The 18,701-nt window shown below is 46.4% G+C and overlaps 5 protein-coding genes across 5 annotated transcripts; 2 read left to right on the forward strand and 3 right to left on the reverse strand.

Annotated features, from left to right (window-relative positions):
• The first annotated feature begins 429 nt into the window (after nucleotides 1-429).
• F4812DRAFT_157979 (sulfur controller 2) lies at nucleotides 430-3,339 on the forward strand. Its single transcript, XM_047929783.1, has 2 exons — nucleotides 430-943; nucleotides 1,010-3,339. Exons 1-2 carry the CDS (start codon nucleotides 650-652, stop codon nucleotides 2,672-2,674), a joined length of 1,959 nt encoding a protein of 652 aa, XP_047786838.1. The 5' UTR covers nucleotides 430-649; the 3' UTR covers nucleotides 2,675-3,339.
• Nucleotides 3,340-4,116: 777 nt separating this feature from the next.
• On the reverse strand, nucleotides 4,117-5,627 carry F4812DRAFT_462582 (uncharacterized protein; the record flags this gene model as incomplete). The annotated part of the gene is made up of 2 exons (XM_047938074.1): nucleotides 4,117-4,407; nucleotides 4,464-5,627. 2 exons carry the CDS (start codon nucleotides 5,625-5,627, stop codon nucleotides 4,117-4,119), a joined length of 1,455 nt encoding a protein of 484 aa, XP_047786839.1.
• A 1,509-nt stretch (nucleotides 5,628-7,136) lies between these two features.
• F4812DRAFT_442523 (DNase I-like protein) lies at nucleotides 7,137-10,891 on the reverse strand. The gene has a single exon (XM_047935310.1). The coding sequence runs from the start codon at nucleotides 10,495-10,497 to the stop codon at nucleotides 7,348-7,350; it is 3,150 nt and encodes a 1,049-aa protein (XP_047786840.1). The 5' UTR covers nucleotides 10,498-10,891; the 3' UTR covers nucleotides 7,137-7,347.
• A 321-nt stretch (nucleotides 10,892-11,212) lies between these two features.
• On the forward strand, nucleotides 11,213-12,773 carry F4812DRAFT_442524 (PH domain-like protein). Its single transcript, XM_047935311.1, has one exon. It carries the CDS (start codon nucleotides 11,399-11,401, stop codon nucleotides 12,425-12,427), a length of 1,029 nt encoding a protein of 342 aa, XP_047786841.1. The 5' UTR covers nucleotides 11,213-11,398; the 3' UTR covers nucleotides 12,428-12,773.
• An 891-nt stretch (nucleotides 12,774-13,664) lies between these two features.
• F4812DRAFT_158048 (kinase-like protein) lies at nucleotides 13,665-16,572 on the reverse strand. The gene is made up of 2 exons (XM_047929784.1): nucleotides 14,414-16,572; nucleotides 13,665-14,354 (listed from the first exon to the last, which is right to left on the reverse strand). The coding sequence occupies exons 1-2, from the start codon at nucleotides 16,041-16,043 to the stop codon at nucleotides 13,792-13,794; spliced, it is 2,193 nt and encodes a 730-aa protein (XP_047786842.1). The 5' UTR covers nucleotides 16,044-16,572; the 3' UTR covers nucleotides 13,665-13,791.
• Nucleotides 16,573-18,701: the final 2,129 nt, after the last annotated feature.

Raw genomic sequence — 18,701 nt, forward strand, 5'->3', positions numbered from 1 at the left:
CTTACGATCCCGTAACCCACATTCAATTTTTGAATACCTGATACTGTGAATTCTTAAGGGAAAAATTAACAGGTAGGTACCTAGGGAGTGACATCGTCTAGTTGGAATCTACATGTATTGCCGACATCTATACCTAAAATATAGTTCTTTGAGTATGGTAGGTGTCCCGTAAATCCCCCTTTCAATTCAATATCCCCTTTGGACCCCATGTTTTTTTTATTTTTGTGTCATTCAGCATGTATGTATTTTCCTCCGTATATCCAAGCTCTCCTTTTACGCTGTGGTGGGCTTTAGGGGAGCCCCCCCACGACGACGATTAGAGGTATGCAACATAGCACAAATGACATTACTCTTTAAGCTACATGCTTTCAAAATAATCTTATAGCAACTCTATACTATGCCAAGGACAAATGTGTGACACATTTGGTATGTCCCCAGCCTGCCGGCACACCGGTACCCATTCCTGCCCGTCGGGCCTCAATCCATAGGCCGACAGCCGCAGGGCGGATAAAGGATTTCGGAAAGCGTCAGGTTGCAATGGCGGAATCCTGGCCGCAAAGCAACTCACCAACATGATTGATCACCGACACATCCATTGCCCTGTGCCCATTTCCCACCAACGCTTTCTTTCCAACTGTCACCACCATCCATGGAGAGTATTTATTCTCTACCGATAACGAAGGGACAGACGCCCGTATCGCGGCATGATGCACTTGCCGCCTACCGCTTCCGCCTTCCCGACGTATCCCGACAGGTCATCGGTCAGACGGTGGCCCCTTTCCTCCGAGAACACATCCAAGGGTTGTATGCGCCCGTCGGAAAGCCAGATCCGCTATCTATGCGCAATGTCGAAAACCCCAACAGCAAGTGTTGCTATCGCCATCGGCCAGACTCTAAGTGCCGCAGAGCAGCCGACGAGTCCAAGATGGCGTTGATCCAGAGTGTATGCATGTAACCACAAAGGTAACTCCTGCCCGTTGCATACCTAGGTATTAACCCAGATGCGCAGGAACTCGAGAGCCTCCCGGCCGGCGACCGCCAAGCCATCACCAACGTGTGGTCCTTGTTTTCCGCAGCCCCGACCAAGCACCGCGAGCTCATGTTGCGGGGTATCATTACGCAATGCTGCTTTCCACAACTATCGGTCGTATCGCGAGAAGTGCAAGAGCAGCTAAAGATCGACTTCCTATCTGCCCTACCTTCCGAATTATCACTAAAGATATTATGTCATCTCGATTGCGCTTCTCTTTGCAAGGCCGCCCAAGTGAGCCGACGATGGAATACCTTGTCTGGAGATGACGTGGTCTGGCATCGAATGTGCGAACAACATATTGGACGCAAGTGTGAGAAGTGTCAATGGGGTCTGCCTAAACTGGAAAAGAGGCGATTACAAGAATGGAAGATTCAGCGTCAGATGGACATGAATAACACGCGGCGGGCCCTTATCCCTTCACTAACCCCAGCGGTCAATAACCATGGTTTACCAACCTCGGCCCCAGCCAAGCGTGGGGCTGATTCTGTCAACGCTGACGACCATCAGGAAAAGAAGGTTCGACTGTGGAAAGAGGTCTATCGTGACAGGTATTATATTTCCTCGAATTGGAAGTATGGCAGATGTGCCATCAAAACATTCACCGGGCAGCATACCAACGGCGTTACCTGCTTACAATTCGATGACAACATGCTGGCAACCGGCTCGTATGATTCCACCATCAAGCTCTGGAACATAGAGACTGGCGAGGTTATACGCACTCTGCGAGGCCACACAAGCGGAATCCGTGCCCTCCAATTCGATGATAGAATACTTGTAAGCGGTTCGCTGGACGGTGACCTCCGCGTCTGGAATTGGCGTACAGGTAGGTGCATCAACACCTTGCATCATCAAGACGGCGTTATCACAGTGCACATGGCAGGTGGCCTAGTCGCCTCTGGCTCCATCGACAAGACTATAAAAGTCTTTAACTTCGAGACGCAGCAATCGTTTTGTCTCAGGGGGCATTTGGACTGGGTCAATCAAGTCAGGCTGGACCTCGCTTCGAGAACCCTCTTATCAGCTTCGGATGATTGCACCGTTAAGCTGTGGGACCTCGATTCTCAGACGTGTATCAAGACCTACGAAGGACATGCCGGCCAAGTCCAGCAGGTCCTCCTGCTCCCGGATGACCTCAAGTTCGAGGACGAACACATGCGCGAGGCCGATGCTGCCTCTGTAATTAGCCAGCGCAGTGGCGCTCCTAGCGTTGCCTCCTCATCTTCGTACCTAGCTGCACAACATAACGATACGCGAGCAGCTTACGGCCCGATATTCATCAATAATCCTGAACGTCAACTTCCCCCGCGGTATTTCTTGACGGGATCGCTGGATTTGACGATGCGTCTGTGGGATTCGGCTTCAGGCCAAAGTCCCCGTTGCTTCTGGGGCCACGTAGAGGGAATATGGGGTCTCGCTGGAGACGCGTTGCGATTTGTGACGGGGGCGAATGATGCTACGGTGAAGGTCTGGGACCCGAGGACGGTAAGGTGTGAGCATACATTCACAGGCCACAACGGACCCGTGACTTGTGTTGGACTTAGCGACAGTCGAATGGCAAGTGGAGGTGAAGACGGCGAAGTACGCTTATACAGCTTCGAGGGCGCGCCATCAGAATTCGAGGAAGTAGGTGCTGGAATATAAGGTGGGTAAAATGCTTTAAGTTTATAAAAGGATATTATATTAGGATTACTTCTATTTAAGAGAATAAATTACGTGCGACGAATAGAGGAATCACCGAGCGGCATAACTTAATATCGACACGGGAATTTTAAAGATAATGAAAAATGGAATAAAAAGAACCCAAAAGGCTGGTCCTACCATAATGACAGGAAGGGTGAAGATGTAAATATAATATAATATAAAAGGATAATAAGCGCTGTAATAGAGTTTTGGTCAAGGAGTTCGTAATAATATGAGCAAATATGTTTCCAATGCGCTTTCGGTTTTTTAGTGACCTACTGTTAAAGCGTCTAAGGACTATTTAATATTGATATGCGGATAGAATGAAGGATTTTGTTTTAAACGTTTTAGGATATAAAACGCGCATGCTGCCAACGTAGACCTATATTGTTAAGATTAAACTGAGGCTTAGGAGACCGTCCGAAGTCCTATCCTAAACACTTTCATTTTCGGACCGACAGGGTTATTTGTGCCTATGTCACCCAGACAAGCAACCATTTGGAAGTGATACTGTGTAATGATGCAGTGTTGAATATAACCTACGGCAACAATAACAATGCCGGTAACAAGTTGTTGGTCACTAGTCACTAATACCGCCGGCTGAATCGATTCAAGACAGTATGGCTTCGAGAAGGGCCTCGTAAAAAATCCGAGGTAATCCTTTAGGAGTAGGTCTAGTTGTGTGGCATACCTGTGGTATGGATTGGGCTCGTCTTTATGCCGAGTGAAGTAATTACTCAGTAGTTCCAAAAAGGCTACAGGCACCTATAACAAAGTAAGTTAAAGCAACAAGACCGAGTTAGAATATAGGGTATATACGCCATTTCTAGCCCATGGTCTAATTAGTGCTTACGGATAAATATGGGAAGAATAAGATAACATAATGATATCTTGTACACTATAAGATCTATATGGGCTATTGGCCAACTGTAAAAGGAAACCCACCTAGGTACCTACCTACGTAAGAAAGAAAGAAGAGGAAGATGAAACCTTTTCCATAACTCTTGAACTTAAATATCATATTTACCCTAGGACATCTCCCGTTAATCAATTAAACCAATTACCTGAAATCTAACTAACCTATAAAGAACATTAACTTAGTAAATAACCTTAGGTACTTTTTGAAGAACTTCCAATAAATCAAGGATAGAACCGGAAACGCTTGCCTTTTTCTAGTGACCGTGTAGAATCGCGGGCCTTATTAGAATTAATAAATGATAAAGGCTCTTTAGGATACGATTCTTGGCTTCCCCTGGAAAACCATTATCGGTTTCAACCGACCTGAAAAGCTCTAGAATGCGTTCGCGCTGTGGATGAGTGGGGAAACCATGGTCCTTTTCGTAATCATGTGAAGATATTGCAAGATCAACCTGTTCAACATCGATGTTAGATTACTGTGATCGTTAGCGTTTGCGTGAGGGATCATCATCAAGGATGTTACGTCGGACGATTCGACTGGGATTCGACAAATCAATATCCACATCGCAATCCGAATTAACAGGATCATAACCATCCGCATAATCATATTCGGAAGGGTAATCGGAGACAACGTCGTCTGTGCTGCTGAAAGACGGCGAATCTGCTGGATATATATAGGAATCCAATTCAGCGCCGCTGGACGAGAGGTTTTCGTCATTGTCAAGGGTCTCAATAGGTATGTTTTCAATGCTTTCTTCCATCGCATTTCGCTTTCTCTTATTTGTGATAGATCGTTTGAACCGTAGTGAATATATGCGAAAGTACCCGATACGCGTTTGAAAATCTTCGAATTTGGCAATGTCTGATCTTCAGCGTTCATCTCGCCTTTCGAATTAGGAACCAAAATTCTCACGCGATAGTTCGAAGAGGTTCGGAAAAGCAACATAACGTCCTCATTAAAAAAGGACCATGCGAAGCGGATGAATAATATCTTAGCGGGGACCCCATGTAAATTGTTGATTATCGTGTTGTGATATTTGTCAATACATTCACAGCCTTTGGAGTAATCTTTGTGCAAGCGGATGACATGTATGCATAGTTGGATAAGTCTAGCTGTAGTCCCTCCGGTAGACTTGGGGAAGAAAGTCAAATAACCTTGATCCCATAGATGACGAAGGTCTTTCCGTATCGGGATCTTATTTTTCCAATCACCAAGGACATCTTTGCTCGAATCAAGGATGTTGGCAACGAAGTTCCGTTTCGACCAAGCCGTTTCCTGTCGTGGAATGATATGAGCCAGTTCAACGCCGTTCATATCGCTTGTGATGTAACAAGGTTCATTTTCCAACTTGGTGGCTGGATTGTCGATGGTAAGATCAATTGGAACTTCAACATCCTGCCAAGGTTGCGGTATATCCTTAGGCGGTTGCCAATCGTCAAAAGTTGGTATGATGGCGTAGTGGAATCCACGACTATCAGGGTCGATAGACGAAGAGGGTGATCCTGATGTTGAGGCCGATTTCGATGCCGATGATAAAGCATCAGATACAACTGAAAAAGAAGGCATAATGAAATAGTAGTTGCCGGGTTCCAAAATATCATTCAGTGATACTTGAATACGACCATCCGAGGTTGGGCTTTTAGATAGGAAGGGCCCATCTGGATTGTTATTATCTCTGCCTTCATCTTCTTGCATACAGTTGTTCGCGAGAATACAGCAAGCATAATATACCATCAAGTACTGAGCACCACCATCCGTTGCTTTGAATTGCAACATAGGGTCGTGGCCTTTTGTGGGGGGATAATACGGGTGGAAGACGCGAATGTTACGATCGTAAGTGAGGTCTGTGTAGTTTTTTCTTAGAGGCGGGAAACGAAATGGCTGCATAATAGTAGGGTAAGGTGTAGGGGTTGGTGGCGGAATATCCGACGAGGCACTTCCAGCGCCAGATGGCACCGACGTCTCGTCAGAGGAAGATGCTGGTGGAATTGACATGATAAATTAAGGTTGCCAAGAAACGTTTTAATGGATACCTCTTATACTAGGGGAAAAGTGATCGAGAGAAATGAAGTAATTGAGGAAAGAAAGGAAAGATAGTGTACCCACCACCATCTCCACTTTGTATGAGTAGGTACCTAGGTACTAGGTAGGGTACGTATTTAAAAAAAAGAATGATGAAGTGGGGATACTACCATACCAGGTTCTGCTGGTTCCTGTAAACCGTTAATTCACCGTCTTCTCACCATTTAAATTTTTTATCATTAACAAAATTCCAACTTCTTGAACGTTGAATAACTTTGGCAAGCGTTCAAGATAATCTCAGATATTCGAAGTGCTTTCAAACGTTTATATTTTTAAATTATTCCAATTTAATGAAGAATTTAATCTTTTAAACGTTCGAATTGACTTCGAACGTTTACGCGTTTACGAAAAGGGGTACAAAAGCCTCAACGGGAGCCACGGGAGCTAACGGGAAGGTATATTAGGTACGTATATACGTACAAACGAGCGTACAAACGCAATTAGAAGCAGTAGGATTACAAGGCTATTAAATATTTTACAATTCTACGATGCTACGATGCTACGTGATGAGGTTACGTGATGAGGCTACGAGGCTATGGGGCTACGAGGCTACGATGACTCCTGGGTCCTAGGTCCTGGCTACAGTGGCTTGGCTGGCTGAGGGTTGAAGACTTAGAAGAAAAGAAAGAAAAATCGCTTTCAAAGGAGGGAGGGAGAGGCCTTTATATAGACGATTCCGAAGACTTAATCAGCCAGGCCTCTTGCCAGGCCTCTTGCTACCTACGGTACGTACGTACGTCTAAGTAGGTAAGACTTGGACGTACCTATTGGATCAAGGTAACAGAGACAACGGGAAGGAGATAAACGCTTGAACGTTCGAAAGGCTTCCAAACGTTTGAATCATTTGAATGATTCAAAATATCAAAGGTATTAATATATTTAAGTATTTTGACTCTTTTCAAACGTTAGTATTTACTAATATTTATTATTTTGAATATTCATATAAAAGTAACTGTAAAAAGACGGTTTGTAATTACGAAACGGTTAATTATAATCAGCAGAACCTGGTATGGTACAAGACCGAAAAGGTTGTAAGGTACCTCATATGTGAAATAAGTATAAGAGCATTCATTAGTCACTTGGAAAACTACCTAGGTATGAAATTTATACGGAAAACCTGTAGTTTCAATCCATCCTGCATTGCTCGTGTTTACTTACCTAGGTACCTCTTATTGTCGCGCTTGAGCTTGTCTACCAAAATTATCCAAGCATACAACCGCACCTAGGTTAGGTAGCTATGAAGAACGAGCATCTTCAAACCCCCTTGCTATACTCTTAATCTTATAATTCTTTTCTTCTCCTGACTGCGCGGGGCCATGTTTCACTCGCCAGTGTGGCGGAACCGCGTTCGTCATTCGCTCGAAAAGTTGAGGTTGAAAGGACGCAGGCTTGGTCAGTTAACATACCACCCACCGCCGATGGGGATTTGCTGTTGCGGCAGTAATAAAATTCAAAAATCTGTTATGTTACCTAGTGAAATATCAAGATCATTCCAGGTATCTGCACGTATTAAACACGAATTCCCGATGGGCGAGTAAATCGTCTAGGCATTTGCTCTCTCTATATACCACACTCCTGTTATTGTTTACTCTTCACCAGTGATGCGTCTTTTAGGAGTAAGGGCTTCTTCCCCCTATACGCTGTCTGGCCGTAGGAAAACCTCAACAGAACCCCTCATTTTGTCCTCTAAGGCCTTCTTTTCTTTTGCATTCCCTGGTATCGGCGCTCTACAGATCGCTACGCCGAAAATCTCGGCAGCTTTCTTCTCCCACGCTGACCTCCGCTGTATCGCGACCACGTCGATCTTCGCTCCTCCCGTAATTCGACGGAAACTCAGGCTGCGTTTCCCTATCGTAGGCCTGAGAGCGTTCAAGGCCTCGAACTCTTCTTTACTGAGGGGAACTATGTCGTTTGCCACCCGTGTTAACATAGACATGAGGAACACGAAGGAAATGTTATAATATGGCGCCGTCGAAAGTATGTCAAGTATGCCGGTCTTAGCCGCTTCGATATCTGCAGGGGTCTTTCCGGCTCCTATGTTAGGCAGAGCCTGTTCGATCTTAGCCCATAGGGACGCGGTGATGATACCATCCGGCATGCTATGAAGGAATAGTAGGAGCACCTCGCTCACGATTTCAAGCCGCTTTGATGTCGGCACATCAGGCCCGATAACCTCTAGCACAGGTCTATCCTCCTCTAACGCTTCAACTATGGCTACTCGCAATTCATCGTGAGCTTCAGCATTAGACGTTTGCCACCAATCCCCGTTGAAAGGCCAAGCGGCTTTATCGCGTGGCACTTCCGCTTGCTCTAACATATTCTCGTCGGCTATTACCCTCTCTACTAGATTTTGCACAGCCTCGGTTAGCTTGAAAAGTTCACCGGGCGATGACTTATGCACTTCTAGGGTACAAGGTATCGACCCTCCTTTCCCTCGTTCCTTTGCTAGTGCTCTGATGCCACCGCCGCGCGGAACTCGAATAAGTTCCTCGAGCGAACGCCCAAAGCAACTAGGTATCCAAGTAGCCCTGATCGGGATAAAGTGATCTTTCCCGTCGACTACGCGCAATATTAAAACGTCTTCTAGTTGCGCCGTTTCTTCATTTAACGCCCGTAAATGCGCAAGATCATGAATATAAGCCTGGATGACGGCGCTTACTGTTTCTCCTGGCTCTAAAGTGATATTATCACCAAGAGTATCTTCTGTCTGTCCGTTATTGATAATTTCGGAGCGGACAAATTTAAAGTCCAACCAATTCGGGTATTTGCTTGCATCGACAGTGTCTGGCTTTTCTACAAACGAGAAATTCGCCGAAACGCGTCCTGTATTAGCGATGGTTAAGGACCTAGAGACTTTCCGTAGGAACCCGATTTCTCCGAAATCTATCCCTTCGCTTCCATCGACGGCGTACTTATTCTCCTTGTTGATCGAATGTTTTCCCTCGACAATGACAGTAATTCCTGGCCGTCCTTCGTTCTCCACTCGATCGAGTTCTCTTGCCACCTCGGCATGTACTTTCGCCTTTAGCTCGGGGACTACGGCGTCATATTCTAGCGTAAACATAGAAACTATTGGTTTGTGATCTGATGACATGATCCGCTGATGGCTGGTATATATATCCAAAGTGATTTTATCGACGAAACCTTCCTTCGTTACAACATGTTCTGTATCTTCATCGCCCTCATCATACTCGTCATATTCGTAAGAATTACCGTCACCATATCCAGGATTATCGGTACTTGAATCGGTAGCAGGATCGTAATCAAATAAAACGTCCTCATCCTCCGCAGCCTGATCAATGCCTCTTCTTTGCATATCTTCATCCCGTTTCTTGGCGTCGATTTCGTCTTGGCACTTCTTTTCATATTGGCTTATATCCGTACGCGTGCGATACAATATGCGGTCGCACCAACTTGGGGCCCGCTGCTTTTCCGAAGAGTCGAAGAGTCCTACAGTACCAACATCATACTTATATGTTGGCAGAAATGTGATAGGCCCCTCGCGCCAACCTTCGTGAAATGCTTTACGCTCTTTGATCATACGTTTGAGCTGATCATGGGGAAGTAAGGAATCTAGAGTAGCTTGTAAGGATGCCGGATCGTCGTGCGGGTCCAGAACGAAGTCGTCTGGCTCCGGAAACTCAGTGCTTTCATCGCTAGAATCATTATCGAATGATGCTTCGCGCGAAATCATGCCAGGGGTATTTGTGCCATCGTCATCATCACTGTTTCGTAGTATGATAACACCGTCATCGCTGAACGTCTCCCCGGTAGGTTTCTTGCTTAAATCATACTCACCGCGAGTGTGTAGCATTAGCAAGCGCCGGATATCTTCACCGGGTAAACCATCGAGGCGGAAGTTAAGATCTCCAAACCAGAAAGAAAAGTCCTCATCTCCTAGCTTTTCACCATCGTCTTCAAGTACGCCACCAGAGTTGATAGGAGTAAATTTGGTTTGGGTCATGATCCTATTGTAATCCCAACATCGTCGATCAAGACTGGTTTGATCGTGGCCAGAAGCGAGATGGCAATTGGTGAAAGCGAGCCGTGTCGTTTCGCCTAAGAGAATACGAGACGTAATTGCCCCTTTGTTACCCCAGTAGCCCAGGAGGCCATATATACCAGTCCCAACACTAATAGTAGACTCGTTTGTTATGGTCTCAGCTACCTCAGGCGACGCATATATAAGAAGCAGAAGGCCTACAAGTTGCTCGCAAGCGACAAGAGTGTAGTCCTTCGGTAGGGCAGCTTCGAGCGCATCTTTCCATTTCGCGATGGCAGCCGGGTCAGAGTAGAAGGTTTGGGCAACAATGTTCAAATTCACGATTTCTTGAAGTCCAAGGACATAAAGTCCTATCTTATCCCCACCTAGTATTCGAACATCTGGCTCTTCGTTTCCATCTTGGGTCTTCTCGTCGTCTAAGTTCAAGGTCTCTTGAACCCCTGAATTGACGCTGGGTTTTGCGCTAGTCTGGGATCTAGCATCTTCGAATTCATCCGTTTCCAGTTCGGCACTATCCTCAGAAAATTTCATCCGAGCTAGCTTCGAGTCTAGCTGTTGTTCAACCCCTTTACCATCAACGAACCAACTCGCCAGGTCTTTGTCGGTACCCGGGCAGCCAGCAACATTCCAGGACCCAATCTTTATCCGTATGCGATGAGATCTGGTATATTCGGATTTTCTAGCACGTACAGCGCGGGAGAGAGAATACTGATTCGAGACTTCTGGTTCGACTGGCTCCGTATCCGACACAACGGACGGGTCGCGATTAGGGGATGTCATATTTGGTTATTGGTATTAGGTACCTAATATAACCCAAGCGATTGAAACAGGTAGTCCGTAGTCCCAAACGAAAAGGGAATATTAAAATGGGGGATTGGTGTCTATGTCAGCTTTTGATCGCGCAAATTGAATCCGACGTCAAGCATCGTGATCGTGGACTGTGCCTTGTTCGAACATGAGTGAATGCGGATAAATAGGAGAGAATCTTGGGACGAAGAAATATTGAAAGAGAAGTCAAGTTTGGCGTCAAAAAAGAGTGTGTTAGTGCTAGAAGAAAATATAATTATTACAGGCCTAAGCCGGGGAAGTTTGTTGAATGGAATGAAGGACTTTGGGGGCTATTACACAACAACAGCAAGCATCGACGGATACATGGTTAGGTAGAGGTATGAGCTGTACAAAATTAAACTGGAGGTGAACCATATCTAGTAGTACACTAGTAGTACATAAAGGTATCTGTTAGATTAGGTAAGCTCACATACCTAGCATCCACTTAGGTACATGCAGCATTTAAAGGAACAACCTGTGAGTCGGCACTTGAAATATACAATTGAAGCTCCAATAGGCGGGGGCGGGGTTACTTTTCCTTAGAGCTAAAACTTTTATGTTTTGCAGCCAGTTGATTCGCTAGCGCAAACAGCTCCCCACGTCGCTTAGGTACATTACAATCAACGCCAACCAATTTAGAACGTATTACAAGTTAAAAAGTTATAACCCAGAACCCGACAACAAAAGCAAATTCCCATACTCATACATAAACTTTAACTTCACGCCTCGTACGTAAACACTTCATTATCGACAAGCATACCTAGCACGAGACAGGCCGAACAAAGAACCATTGTACTCCCCCTCCCAAGCTCCAAATTCTATTAAAAAAATACTTTCTACTTCATAGCGCAAAATGTCTCAGACGACATCAACACCCCGCAAATACCAAAACCGAGGTCATCAACAACAACAACAACAACCACATCAACAACAGCAACACCACCAGAATAACCCGTCCTTCTCTCGCTCGCCGCACCCGCATCCTCACTCTCACTCACACTCCTCTCAGCAACATCCCCAGCTGCAGCACGGTCATAACCACACCCGCAACCGATCGCAGCAACTCCGCGCCCAAGCAGCAGAGCTCCAATACAGCGGCGGCGGCGCCGCCGCCACAACAACAGCAGTAGCCTCGGACTACGAATCCGACACAGCGCACTACATGGCATCTCACCCGCCCCCGCCCCCGGCCGCCCTCGTCGGCCGCACCAACACGGAGCTGAACATCAGCGTGCTGCGGCGGTACCGGCCCAGCATCACAAGCATCCTGTCGATCGCCGCGCACGCCGTCGTCTACGTCTTCACCCCGCCGGCCAAGTGGGACAAGTCCAACATGGAAGGCACGCTGTTCATCTGCGCGCAGGACGCCGACGGCGAGGCCGCCGCCGCCGACGGCTGCCTCTTCGTCCTCAACCGCAAGGGCATGCAGAACCTGATCCTCGACCTCAACACCGTCAGCGACTTCGAGCTCGCCACCAGCCTGCTCATCTTCAGGCTCGATCATAACCTCGGCGAAGGTCCCGCCGCCGCCGCCGCCGCCTCCCCTCAGATCCCCATGGAAAACGGCGAGTCCGTCCGCCCGAAAGTCCTCGGCATGTGGATCTACGCCGAGGACGAGCAGGACAGGCGCACTAACGCTGCGCTGATTCACGAGATGTGGTCCAAGGCGCGCTCCTCTTCCTCCTCCGCCCGGGAGGACAGGGGCGATACTACCAGGAGGAACGACGACGACGAGGACGACGAGGCTAGTGTCCCGTCGAGCGAGTCGCCGGCCGGTGACGACGCCGGGGGCCATCGTGTGCCCGCGACGCAAGGGCTCGGCCGCCAAGTAAGTCTTAATGAGCTCTTCGGTAGGAATCACAACGGGATCGGAGGGGCTTGAAAGAAGGAAAGACGGACAGGGGGGAATAATCACCTAAGGTACCTCCTTAGCTACGCTAGAAATCGATTTCAAAACTGGGGGATTGAAAAGAATAAAGCATTCAAGGTCAAACCCCCGCTACAAACAGAACAGAGTTACGACAGGCAGGCAGCTTGGGAAATAGGAGTTCTCGTTCGGCGTTTTCGAGAGAAAGAGAGAGATACCCGGGATAGGCGTTTTTTATCTGGGGATAGAAGAAGAAACAGAAAATGGATTTTATCTCGAACTTATCAAGTCGGGGCCGGTAGGGTGTCATGATCGTATGTGTGTACCTACCTAACGTAATGTTTTCGTTGTATTTTTCAAATCTCCTTTACGACTTGTCGATGTGATTGATAATGAGAAGTCCCCAAATATTTACACAAGGTTAGGTACCTACACGTACTTTCGCTAGCAGTAATAGCCACCTAAAGGTAGGTACCTATCTAAGGTAGGTATGCGAAGCTGATGCTGGATTTTTACCTGCAGAGTTGATTTTTCTATAGTAATGCTTTCACTTGAACTAGGTACCGACCAATACAAGTTTAACCCCATAACATAGCTCACGCATATTTCGTAGTTACCTACCACCTTAGGTACCTAACCTAACCTAAGTATATAACATGTGTTTATCTAGTACTAATACCCCTTGACAAGATCTCGTACCAAGTGTACAATACCGTCCAGTAGCATGTGCCAAGCATATACGGACTTAACATTCCAACTTACTCTAGAATCAATTCAAGCGTTCGGGCTGGGCAACATTGCTTCGATACATACTTCATAACCTAGAATACCTGTCTTTTGTTAACCTCGTGTCGCAATATTACTCCATGGCCCATACTCGGACCACCCGACTTATAACCCCTTTTTTTACAGGTCATGTGCACTATTTAGCCGGGGGGTGTAACGTGATATCCCCTTATACAAGCCAGACATTAAGACTTCATGAGCGCGACAGTAAGAGTCCGTGCTTCTGTTAGGTAATCCAGGTAATTTGAATTGAAGAATCTCTTTTTCAAGTATCATCTTTGTATGTAGGTAATACAGAATGCCAAAACCGCTCTCAGAACCCCCGTTGCTAGTAGCCATATATCCGAGCTCGTTTCTTGCAACAGCGTCTATCTTTTGCTCGTGTGTAAGCCATTGAAACACCTTAAAGCATAGTCTCGAATCATCCCCAAATGATCAGTTGAAAAGCTCTCCAAGGTCCACTTCCCCACGGCGTTCCTAGCCGTGAGCCAGACCTCCTAAAACTGAGCCCAAGAAATTGTTGAAAATAAAACTTATGCACCTCTAGTACACCCGTCTCAACAAGAAACACATCTGGAAAACACCAGGCAATGTTATAATACCTCCTCCCCTTCCTCCTCTTCTCTAAACTTTAGACCACCTTCAACTTCAATCCCGCCACGAACCCATTCGTGTTTGACCACTTTCTCCAGTGGCCAGCGGCTCCTGGCTCGCTTAAGAAGACCCTCGGTAATTTCCATGGCACCTTTCAAGCCTTCGCTCTCAAATTTTGCTTCGTTCGCGTCATGATCGCCGTCGTCGCCCTGATACTTAATCCATCTCCATTCAACGCGGGCAATTCTATGACTTGTCCTGCTTCGCATTCTCTGCGCATCGCTAGCGCCTGGTGGAGGATCAAAAGGGAGTCGTGATTCGAGGAGAGCGTAAAGTAAAACACCAAGTGACCAGGCATCGACAGCACGTCCATCATACGGCTGTCCTAATATAACTTCGGGTGCGGCATAGTCATCCGATCCACAACGAGTCTCGAGCTTTTCGTCGCCGGCCACGCGTCGCGACAGACCCAAGTCCGTAAGCGTAGTTACCGAATACGGATATACAGCCCAATCCTGGTCCGGTTTTGTGAGCTCAGATGGCGGAATGTTCACCAAAACGTCTATTTCCAACGTTAGTAAATAAAGTCTATGCAATAATAATAATTACGCTGCTGCTTACTCTCGAGCTTAATATCCCTATGAACGATCCGACGTTCGTGGAGATATTCTACCGCCCCAACTATCTCGGCAAATATCCTTCTCAAAAGTAAAGGCGTTAAAGCGTCTCGGTATGTCGTAGCGACATCAAATAAATCGCCTCCAGGGCAATAACTTAATACTAGTAGCGCTCTTGTCGGTTCGATACTCCAGGCTTTCAAGTGGACCAATGACGGATGACTTATCGATCGCATTATATCTAATTCTCGTTTGAGGCTCATTTCAATCCGGTCTTCCGAGGCCCCACCCCGAGGCCCGTGTTCGCAAACTTTGACAGCGACCAAAGTCTTGCGATCCGGTTGAGAACCATTCATCAGCGAGGATGTCCCATTTGTACTGTTCTGATTCGTGTCGTTGGTCTCGTCGTCGGCAGCCACCTGACTCGTTGCTAGCATAACTCGACTAAATGTTCCTTGTCCCAGCTCCTTAATCGCACGCCACCGTCTGAGTCTTCCATCGTATCGGTCGCGGGCCTCAAAACATTCGTAACGTGACCTCTTAGAACTGACATTATCACTGCTCTGCGACGACTCGCTAGGAGGAGGCGAGGGCGGTTTCGTTACGGGTATAATCCCTCGCGCTTCAGACAAGTGTGGTTCCCGGCGTAAATGAGGATTGACAGCGCTATCCGTGCCCTTCCCGTCCACCTTCCCGGCTACGGTGTTCTGGCGCTTGGGTATGCCCTTCGGATCCGGAATGTATTCACTGATACTTCTATTGCGGGTGTGCTCGACCTTGCCACTGCTGATCTCGGTTGCGTGGCCAACATTTAGTCCGGCATACACCTTCCGTTTGGACTGGTGAGCCAGTGCGGATGCGACAGATTCGCCAGCTGCGGTAATAAGAACCGAATCAGGCATAACTGACGGTGCAGCTTCCCGCGCTTGAGACGGGCGGCGGGAGTTAAATCGCTTCCACGGACCAGGTGAATCACTACCTAACAATGGCGACGGCAGAGGCGTAACATCGCCCATAGCAGATATTATGGGGCTTGGATAGGTTGAGCTCGCGGCAGAACTAATACTTCTCGCGTAGTGTTGCTTGACGCTAGGTGTTCTCGAAACTGGTTTAAGGCTAGGTGAGGAATTCTTGCGTTGTAGATTCAAAGCTGAGCGATACGATGGGAAAGGGCTAGGGTTGCTATTGAGACTGTCGGACCGTTCTGAAGACGCCGGCGGTACATCAGTCGCGACATATAGAGTACTAGCCCTCCCAAGTGGTGACTGGAAGTATGGAAATTCTTCAGGAGACGAAGACAATTCCCCCAGCGAGCGTTGTGGCAAAGGCGGAGAAGGGGCTATTGTATGCGATTGGAACTGGATTTGACCGTGTGGTACCTCTATTCTCGAACTCATCGGCTCTTCGTGTACGTAGTTCGAGGGATGTGTGGACTCGCCATTATAAGATTTTGCTATGCGGTTTTCCTGTATACGGTTTCGATTTAATGCGTCGGCAGCTGTTAGGAAGGCATGTGTTCCCGGAGTAGATAATTCGTTGAGAGAATGTGTTTGCGACACAGGCCGGCGGTCGTGGTCTGCGAGAACGCCTTCCCGCAGAAACTGTGATTGGGGTTGGGATTGTCCGGTGGACATATTTAGTTACTGAGCGAGCCAGTACTGGTGGACTGCGGCTGACTTGACAACTTTTGGAACGGTGTGAAACAACGGACGGGATCTTGTGTGTGTGAATGACTGGAGTCTCGATGGTATGTAGGTAATGTAAGAGGGAATTACATAGCAAGGATCTGGAAAGCGTTTGTGTCAAGGGTTGACAGTGGCCCTCTTTTTTTTCTCTGACAGGGAGCCACTAGGTACCAGCCAGGTCAACCAGGTCTTGAAACCAACAAAGTACCGTAGCACGTACTTGAATGTAGCCAAATACTTGGGCTGGCGACGGCAGTTGGACAGGAAAGACTCCACTATTCAGAAGAAGTTTTGAAGATTCACGTTTTTTTTGTATACAGCGCGGTGTCCGGCAGCTGCGCTTCGTAGTCAACAAGTAAACAACGATTCCAACGTCCAACGCGTGGGCTCCGAAGAAAAGTAACAGGTTGCGAATAGGTTGTGAACAGGTTAAAGCTTAACTACGAGTGGCGTTTAACGTACCCGACTGGTGCTGAAATCAGACGAATCTGGTGTTTAGTACCCGGTCTTATTGGTCAGAGGTCATATATTCTAATGGTGAGGTGACGAATTAATAGGGCGCAGCCAAAGGTCAGCGAAGGTTTGACAGAGAGTCGAGTCGAGTCAAGAGTCGAGTCAATTAGAAACTCGGCGGCGGCGGCGGTACAGTACGACAGTCCAAGTACCACACTCCGGAAGCTGTGTGAATTGTGAATTGTGAATTGTGAATTGTGAACTGTAACGTTGACCTCAGAGTGCATTAGCTTAGACCGTGGGCAAGGTACAGTGCAGCGGTAGGAAACTTGGTTGCGACCAGGGGTGCGATGCGCGTCGCCTCGTGGCCGAGTAATCGCAGCAATCGCAGCAAATCCGCAGCAATCCGCAAGTCTGTCTATTGGACAAAGGTGACAGAACAAAACAGAACAGCTATACGCAGCTTATATATACCTCATCAGTATATACAGGCTAGATAGTTATATATAGGTAGGTTTACTTCCTATATGAGCTAAACTACCTAGGTTAGATAACTTCAATCGGTATGGATCACAGATCAGAGATAGGCAAACTCCAATAGGATCTCGAGGGGCGGTTGCGTAGGAGGTGTATACTATGTAGGTCCATAGAATGTATGTGAGTAAGGTGGTAGTAAGGTAGTAGTAAGGTTTTATCTGGAAGAAAAACGGAGAGCGAATGAATGAGTCGATATGAAGAACGTGGGGGGGAAATCAGTAGGTATAGGTACCTATCTACCTCTATACGCATTGTACCTAAGGTGAAATTACCAGAAGGTATTGTAACGGTGAGATAAATCAATTACTCCATGATAATAAAAATGCATTTGTAACGGTAAGAACAATGAAGCGAAAAGAATTTAGAATGAATTGTAGCTGATGCAGCCGACATGTGGTTATCGAATGAGAAAGAACAAAGGATTGAGAAACATTGTGGTAAGTGGAAGTTCAGTACTAAAAAAGAAGTTGTAAATTGTAGAGAAATTGTAACTAGACTGTACCTACCTGGACCCGCTAGAGGATTTCCCGTTGGATTGGGTGGAAACCAATTTTGGGGTAATGAGATCGATGCCTCAAAGTTAATTTCGATTTACATTAGGTTTTACATTAGGTCAGGTGCTTGCCAGACGCCCCATGACAACCAAACACGCTGACGGACAGACTGATGTAACGGCTTATGTGGCGCAACTGGCTGGTTATCTATGATAAACTATACATATCGTAGAGACCCCGGAAGCGGAAACCAAATAGATAATGCTATACCTTCTTTAGATCATTTTTTTTTTCAAGAATGACTCTTATCCCAGGAAAGTGCATCCTTTAAGACATTCTCATCAATGGCATTTATAGTAACTACCTAATAGATAAGTCGTTGGATGTTGCTAGTTGTCGAGACTCGAAAGAAAAAAACGATAATAGGTACAGGTACCTAGGTAAGGTAGGTATGTGTCAATAAAAAAAGCTATACAGTGTCAGATCTACCAATAACAGCTAGCTTCCCTGTACCTGTAGTGGTGAGCCACCTATAATTTAGCGTATGAGCCACTATCCGTCCCCAAAATTAGTACTAGGTAACTAATCCAATACACTGTTATTAGGTATTATAATCATGCATGTTGAGTTTCAGCGACTAAAAGCTTGGCATGTGCAAGACCCAGGACTTTGAAATATTATATAATTATTATAATATATTAACAAAGCGCCCACATATAAAAGTCAACTGTAAACAATCATGTGGAATTACAAGATTTCTTATTGAATGATTTGCTACGTTATAATATATATTTGATACAGGTCCTTGTAGGTAGGCTGGATATACCCGGAGCTTACCCAAGGCTAACATTACCTACGTCGATTCCAGATATCTTGGTGGATAGGCCGGCCTTAAGATCATCCTCAAGAAACCTATTATGAGTGATTATGAAATAGAAATTACCTATTGAAGTGTATGTACTTACAATGATTTCAGCATGACAAGTGTAATGGTAAGAGTATTGACTTTTCGACAGAGTCTTACAGGCCTGTGATCATTTACCTAATTGTGTTGACAAAACAGTTACAACAATATTACATGCTGCTGCCCGCCCGCTAATGCAGTTTTAAATTTAATCTTCCT

The sequence above is a fragment of the Daldinia caldariorum genome (genome assembly GCF_022478825.1).
Source record: "Daldinia caldariorum strain CBS 122874 unplaced genomic scaffold F4812scaffold_19, whole genome shotgun sequence".
Classification (NCBI taxonomy): Eukaryota; Fungi; Ascomycota; class Sordariomycetes; order Xylariales; family Hypoxylaceae; genus Daldinia; species Daldinia caldariorum.

Coding starts and splice junctions, on each gene's coding strand:
- F4812DRAFT_157979 (XM_047929783.1), top strand. CDS start 650: ATGGAGAGTATTTATTCTCTACCGATAACGAAGGGACAGACGCCCGTA. Junction 944..1,009: donor AGATGGCGTTGATCCAGAGT/GTATGCATGTAA, acceptor CCAGATGCGCAG/GAACTCGAGAGCCTCCCGGC.
- F4812DRAFT_442523 (XM_047935310.1), bottom strand. CDS start 10,497: ATGACATCCCCTAATCGCGACCCGTCCGTTGTGTCGGATACGGAGCCA.
- F4812DRAFT_442524 (XM_047935311.1), top strand. CDS start 11,399: ATGTCTCAGACGACATCAACACCCCGCAAATACCAAAACCGAGGTCAT.
- F4812DRAFT_158048 (XM_047929784.1), bottom strand. CDS start 16,043: ATGTCCACCGGACAATCCCAACCCCAATCACAGTTTCTGCGGGAAGGC. Junction 14,355..14,413: donor TAGGGATATTAAGCTCGAGA/GTAAGCAGCAGC, acceptor CGTTGGAAATAG/ACGTTTTGGTGAACATTCCG.